At 36.5% G+C, this 7,978-nt stretch overlaps 1 protein-coding gene across 1 annotated transcript in view; it reads right to left on the bottom strand.

Annotated features, from left to right (window-relative positions):
* The window catches only part of VPS13A (vacuolar protein sorting 13 homolog A (S. cerevisiae)), a 226,439-nt gene that overhangs the window by 206,460 nt on the left and 12,001 nt on the right, over positions 1 to 7,978 (bottom strand). The window contains exons 2-3 of the mRNA XM_006835010.1: positions 5,908 to 5,951; positions 5,071 to 5,113 (exon numbers count right to left, since the gene is read on the bottom strand). Of these exons, the coding sequence (XP_006835073.1) occupies positions 5,071 to 5,113; positions 5,908 to 5,951 (87 nt within the window). The remainder of the gene's footprint in view (positions 1 to 5,070; positions 5,114 to 5,907; positions 5,952 to 7,978) is intronic.

Below are 7,978 nucleotides of genomic sequence, written 5' to 3'. Positions count from 1 at the left end.
ATTACATCTCAATGCAAAGAAAACAAAAATCCTCACCACTGGACCAATAAACAACATTATCATCAACAGAGAAGTTGTCAAGGACTTCATTCTTCTTGGATAAACTATCAAAACTCATAGAAGCAGCAGTCAAGAAATCAAACGACATATTGCATTAGGCAAATCTGCTGCACAAAACCTTTCTAAAGTGTTGAAAAGCAAAAATGTCAGTTTGAGGACTAAGGTACGTCTGACTCAAGCCGTGGTATTTTCAATAACCTCATATGCATGCGAAAGTTGGACAGCGATCCAGGAAGACCGTAGAACAATTGATGCATTTGAGTTATGGTGTTGGAGGAGAATATTGAATATACCATGGACTGCCAAAACAACAAATAGATCTGTGTTAGATGAAGTACAGCCAGAGTGCTCCTTGGAAGCCAGGATGGCCAGACTTTGTCTCTCATACTTTGGACATATTGGAAGGAGGGACCAGTCATTGGAGAAAGATATCATGTTTGGTAAGGTTGTTGTTGTTGTTGTTAAATGCCGTCGAGTCAATTCCGACCCATAGAGACCCTGTACAGGGTTTCCGAGGTTGTAAATCTTTATGGGAGCAGAAAGCCTCATCCTTCTCCCGCGGAGCGGCTGGTAGTTTGGAACTGCTGACCTTGCAGTTTGCAGCCCGATTCGTAACCACTACACTGTGGAGGGTCAGAGAAAAAGAGGAAGACCCCTAGTGAGATAGAATGGCAAAGTGGCAGCATCAATGGGCTCAAGCATGGCAACAATTGTGAGGTTGGCCCAGGACTTGACAGTATTTCATTCTGTTGTGCACAGGGTCGCTATGAGTCAGTACCAACTCGATGGCACCTAACAACAACAACTAAACTATTCTCCCTAGTTTTATAAATTTTAAAACTATCATAACAAAGTATTTTAAAACTATTAATAAAATGTACAAATGTTAAGATCCCTACATGCCACAGTTGGTGGTGTGAATCCAAGCAACAGCCTCATAGAATAAAGGTCTTATAATCTGCTTCCATAAAGATTATAGTCAGGAAAACTCTATTGAATAGTTACATAACACATAGAGTTACCATAAGTTGGAAATGACTGGATGGTACTCAACAACATGAGTCCCTAGATTCAGAAATAGTTGCCATGATGGGAAGGAAAAGATGATTAAATATACTATGTTACAGCAATCAGCAAACTGGGAAGGGATAAGAACCATCAACGCAGATCCATCTCATAACACTTCCCAAAACCCCATGGCTATAAAACCCCAAATTAAGAAAAGAATTCCAACATACAAAAACTATTCTGATTTCTAAAAGAGGGGTAACTTTCTTTTTAAGAATGAATTGGCCTATCCTCACTACCTTCCTCCAAATAAAACAATGTGTTGGAATCCTAAACCGCATACCTGCAAATATACTTCCATTTGGCAATAAAGCCATAACATATAGGGTGTGTCCTTAAGGTAATCACTTCTGAGTTACAAAAAAAGAGCAAATCAGATGCAGAAGTAAGACAAATTGGGGAAAACAGATGTAACCTGAGGATCACCAAGGAACCAAGGAATGCTCAGGTAAGGTGACAAGAAAGTAATCAACATAGTCAAGTCTGTTTAGGCCTTTAGCCTCCATAACTGTAAGAAAGTAAATTTCTGTTCTTTAAAGTCCCCCAATTATAATATTTATGTTACAGCAGCACTAGGAAAACTAAAATACTCTCTAAGTTAGAAAATCAGAGAAGATAAAAATCATTCAAAATTTCTGGGCAGCCCAAAAATAAAACCAAACAGAAACAAACAGGAAAAAAATAACTGACATCGTTAATTTCTGGAAATATATCTAAGATGCTGTTTATAACATGCAAACACTCTGCTCCCTAAAAAGTAAACAAACAAAAGAACATCAAACAGTAACAAATACTAAAAGTAGTCAAAGAAACACAAACAAAATAATGCATCATTTTAACTGCTAAGTCATCTTTTTAAAAGAAAACATTTCTCCTCTCATTAAAAAAAAGACTCCCTATAGAAAATGTGCAAACTTTATAAAATTTTAAAAAGGTAAACCCCAAATCCTTGCACACAAAGATAATCAAATTTAAAATACACGTGTATCTATATATAAGGAGCTCTGGTAGCATAGTGGTTACGAATCGGGCTGTGAACCTTAAGGCCAGCAGTTCGAAACTACCTGCCGCTCCGCAGGAGAAAGATGAGGCGTTCTGCTCCTGTAAAGATTTACAGCCTTGGAAACCCTGTACAGGGTCGCTATGGGTCGGAACCGACTCAATGGCACTTAACAACAACAATAGTTGATATATGTAATTCTGATTCAGTTAGGAAGAAAACTTTGAAACTCAGTAAGACTAACAATATGCAATAATAGCAAGAACACAATGTACTCCTAAAATATCAGTTTGAAAATGTGTATTCAATGGAAAATGTGTACTTCTTTCACTTAGCTCCTACTATATAGCCCAGAAATTGTGCTAAGTGGTGCATATATAATAAACAATGAAATCCATTTGTTCTTAAGAAACTTACTTTCTAGAAGAAATAAATCAATAATGATATTAAAATGATAGATGCCATAATAGAGAAATATCTTAACTATTTCTCAATATCACATTATGTACTAAGGTATAAGTGTACATTTCATTATGTTATATTAACATTGAAAATTATCCTAAATTATTTCTATACCAGATCAGACAAGAACAAAGGAGAAAAGACAGTCTGTAGCAGAAATCAGCTCTATCTACTCTTATTGTATTGTCTACTTTTCTTGAATTGAGAGAAATTTTACATCTATTAAAACACACTGACTATAACTGCAAAAGTCCAGTAACATATAACTAAGTTTTTAACACTACATGTGTGGTGCTGTGGGATAATGTACTGGACTGCAAAGTCAGTCTGAACCACAAGGTCACTATATAGGGTTTCCAAGGAGGGGCTGATGAGTTTGAATTGTTGACCCTGTGGTTCAAACCGACCTTAAGGTCAAATGCTTATCCTACCATAAAAATAAATTAGGTCAATTAACATGAGAACATGGGAAATTCTTAAGCCATGTTAACTAAAACTAGAATTTAGATGATGCAAGCAAAGAAATGATTACCGTCTAAAAACGTACACAAGGTCCGAGGTGACATTCAGCAGGCCATTGTGGGAAAAGAACTTTCCACCCTAGAACCATGGCCTAGGTTTATCCGTAATCTGGTGGAGAAGGCTCCGGTGATGGAAAACACTGCTGTGACTTACTCAAAGCCTCATCTGGCCACATTTTGGCATTATGACAAGGTGGAGCTGGTTCCTCCAACCCCTGCTGAGATTCCTACAGCTATTCAGAGCCTGGAAAAATTAGTCAATAGTGCTAAAAGTTGTCGCTTCAAATAGCTCACAGTTAAGGAAGCTCTGCTGAAAGGTATGGTGGACACTAAGGTGTAGATGTGGTTTTATATCAGTGAGATCAAAGGCAAGTGTGGCATCATTGGCTATGATGTTTGAAGACCAATCTTTACCCTTTGATTATATTTGGTTTACTGTTGGTTCTTGGGCCACATGTGATCAGACTGCTATCTGAATGAAATCAATAATTATGAAATGCAAAAAATAAAAATATACACAGGTAATTAGTAAGATACAGACATGCTTCTAGCCTCCAGAACTGTAAGATAATAAATTCCTATTGTTTCAAGCCATCCAGTATATGGTGCTTTTCATGGGAATCCCAAAAAACTAATATACTATGTAAGCTTTCAAAATATACCTACTATTCCTCACTTAAGGAGCTTTGGTAGCATAGTGGTTACGAAGAGGGCTGCTAATCTCACGGTCAGCAGTTCAAAACTACCAGCTGTTCCGCGGGAGAAAGGTGAGGCATTCTGCTCCTGTAAAGATTTACAGCCTCGGAAATCCTGTACATGGTCACTATGAGCCAGAACCAACTCCACGGCACATAACAACAACAATTCCTCACTTATTGGCTTATCTCATTATCCAACATTCCACGACAATAGTAAAAAAAAAAAAAAATCTATGATCCAACTATTTTACAAATTGTGCATTAACAATGTATGTCCAGCTGTAACAAAGACTGAGATGCTAGGCAAGAGTAACACTGGCTATGTGATGGGGAAGGTTGTATGTCAACTTGGCTAGACCATGACCCTCAACAGTTTGACAGTTATCTAATGATGTAATTTCACGTAATGTAATGATACAATCTGGCAGCTTTGTAATGATGTAGACATCCTCCATGTTATAATCTAATGTGGTCATCCTACATTTTCACATAATACCGATTTTCGCTAACAACCTGGTCTTTGGGACCTAGCCATTTTGATAAGTGAGGATTAGGTATACTTTGTTTCCCTTGACAGTAAGTGATTTAAATAAGGTAATAAAACACTACTACAATAACTGTCTATGTAATATAAGAACTCAAAGTCCCAACTAATGACATACTCATTTTGTATACTATTTTAAGCAATCCTTCAACACAATTCAACAAATATCACAGACAAGTCTTTACAAGTATTTAGATCCTCATATTTTACTTCTGTTCAATCAATATACCTAAAATATAAACAACACTGTGAAAATAACATCAAATGATAAAAAGGGAAATGAGTGTGTTTCCTCAAAACCTAGAAAATTTCCAGAGCAGAGGCTGGTTTTCAAATTGGTCCCCATACATGGTGTATGGCTGATTCAGATCCTGCCCCTTAGCATGAATCAATGACCAGTCAAAGCAAGGCAAAAATAACTTGTCTCCAACCAAGGAACAGACACTTAAACTCTATATTGGATATAATCATTTTGGTTCTCAACAGTATTCAAACAAATCCATTTTAATACATAACAAGATGTGTAATTTCTTATGTCATGGGATATATGGAGCCCACAATATTTTTAAACTACATAAATAAGCTCTTTCTAGATGAGAACACATAATAATTACTCTCATGTTCAGAAACATTTAAAAGATCACCCTATAGAAATACTAAGCATATTTATTCTGGTTTCATGCCCAGAAAGGATGGCACTGAATTAATATGACTTACCTATATGCCCAGCTTTAACTCTAAATGGTACATCCAGTTCATGCTATTAAAAAAAAAATACAAAAAACATATATTACGTATGTTTATACATATTTACATACATAATTAATATTGGTACATACACAGTTGAACAACATAGATGGCTCTTTGTTTCTTTCCAAATTATTTAAAGGATTCTTGAATAAACTCTTTTTCTACCATCAACACTTATTTGTATATGCATACATATAAAAATATACATTAGGAGAAAGATGAGACTTTCTGCTCCTGCAAAAGATTTACAGGCCTCAGAAAACCTATAAAGGACTGCTATGAGTCAGAAGTGACTCAATGGCACTAACACCGCCACCATATATGCAAATACATACATACATTTCCAGCATTATTCATAATTGCATGAAATTCAGGGAAACTCATCTTTACAATAAATGAGGGAAACAGTTCCTCAGTAACACTAATCACAAAAGCTACCAATACCAGAAACAATGCAGCATTTAAATTGTAGCCAAAGAAACAAAAACAAAGTAAGAAAATTCCAGTCTGTTTGTTCTTTTAGGAAGATTGTTGTTCATAAGTACTGTCATAGCAACCACGTATAGGGTTTCCAAGGTGGCAGCTGGTGGGTTTGAACCACTGACCTTGTGGTTAGCAGTCACCACACCAGGACTCTATCTTTAGTGAGATCAGAACTCTATTTTCCAAAATTCATACTCTGTAAAAATTATTTTTTTTATTTAAAATTCTCAAACTTAAATGATATGAAGTGACAATGCAAATCAAGAAGTTAGCATAACTAAATGCCCTAACTTTTACAAATTTTTCATAATCAAAACTCACCAGAGCATTTTCTTTAATTTTAAGATTCTTGAGGGACACAGCTCCTAAAACACATTATTTTAAAAATTAGATTTAAAAAAAGTTAGTATGCCTCATTTTAAAATATCAGTCCAAGTAAAACTATACATAAGAGAAAACAGGAGCCATATGTTACTAGCTCATCTTCAGTCTTTAACATAGTATGTCTGAGATGGTATGCGCAATTGCCACGATTTTCACTTATTTTAAGTTTTTTCCATAGCAGTTAGAGCAAAATATTAATGTATATGAACATTATAATCAGAAATATACCAATACTATGAATTCACCAATATACAAAATTAGTATACAAAATTCAACTGTAGTTTTATATATTTGCAATATATACAAGTAGATAAGTACATTAAAAACAACTCATAATCACTGAGCTTGAAGATATGTCAACAGAAACTTTCCAAACTGAAATGCAACAACAAAACAACAAAAAAGGGTGAAAATAAATAATAACCAAATATCCAAAAACTTTGAGGAAATTTAAAAGGTGGGACCTTGGACAATGAACTGAACCACTGGGCTTGGATGTCAAGGACCATAGTCTCAGGGGATATCTAGGTCAAATGGCAAAACACAGTCCATAAAGATAACGCTCTATATCTATATCTGGAGAATTATCTGGACTTTTAAAAGCTTGAGAACAGCCACTCTTAGAAGCCGTTGTTTGTCTCTTCCTGTCTGGAGCAGAGTAGAATGAAAAACACAAACTCAAGAAAGCAATTAGTCCAAAGAATTAATAGCCCACATGAACCACAATGTCCTCTAATCTGAGACCAGAAGAACAAGATAGTGCTGACTATTTATGAACAAGCTCATAATATAAGGTCATGATTAGAATACGTTAAAAATATAGAATACAATTCAAATTTTAAAAAATCAGTAAGTAAGAAAAACAGACTTAATGCTCTAAGAGAGATAAAGGAACACCTGAAACTACTGTCCTGAGACACCCTTCTAATTTGAAAATGAAGGCACTCCCCAAGGCCAACTTTTAGTACCATAATAGATGGGACAACAAAATAAACAGTAACGCCCATGAAGACTGTGTTCCCTAGAGCAATCACCTATAGAAGCCAAAAGGGCTGCAAGTGTCCAAAACCAAAGATAAGAAGAGATAGGGAAACCAAACAAATGGAAACATGGAGACTGCTGACATATTATGGAAATTGAAAACAAGGTCACAATCTTTTTTATAAACTACAGATTGGAAGATTTATTTACTCTGGTAGTGTAGTGGTTATGAACTAACCTCAAGGTCGGCAGTTCGAAACTACCAGCTGTTTCGCGGGAGAAAGATGAGGCTTTCTGCTCCCATAAAGATTTGCAGCCTCGGAAACCCTGTGCAGGGTCACTATGAGTTGGAACCAACTCCACGGTACTTAACAACAACAACTTTCACCTAAAGGACTACAAAAAGCCAAAATAAATAAAAGGTGTGATAAGAGGACTAGAGTGGAGAATGAAGCATCCAGCTGATAAGAAGAGAGGGCAGATGCACAAGAATATACCCACACTTGCAGATAATACCCACTTGACCTGCCTTCAAAGGCTGGATGATCGGCGCTTAACTAGAAGAAGAAAGAAGAGGGAAAAAAAGAGTTATCTGATACAATTTGATGAACTTGACCTACATGTATGGATGCAGTAGCTCAAAAGAGGAAACAAATCTTTACAGTGAGGATCATTCCCACCCCCTCAGTACACAGGGTAGACAGGGATGGGCAACTTGGGCATTGGCTACCCAAAATGGGGGAGGGGGGCTACAAAGGCAAAAAGTGACTGGCTTACAAGCTTTCAAGAGGGAGCCTCGATCCAGAGAGTGTGGAGGAAGGTAGATTCTTCACTGAGTAGTATCCAATCTGTCTAGGTGGGGCTGATGAAAGCTGAGGGTGATATAACACTCATGTGATACAACAGTGAATAATTACAACTGTGAGGGTTGTAAATGTAAAGGTAAACATTTTGTAGCAAAAGGAAGGGGAATGACTGACTTTGCAGTCCAGGAGCAGAGGTCCCTGGGACCATCAAGGGAGAAGAG

This window comes from Chrysochloris asiatica, unplaced genomic scaffold, assembly GCF_000296735.1.
Source record: "Chrysochloris asiatica unplaced genomic scaffold, ChrAsi1.0 scaffold00014, whole genome shotgun sequence".
NCBI lineage: Eukaryota > Metazoa > Chordata > Mammalia > Afrosoricida > Chrysochloridae > Chrysochloris > Chrysochloris asiatica.
Note: the sequence above shows the minus strand (reverse complement) of the source record. Positions and strands in the feature narration are given on the sequence as shown.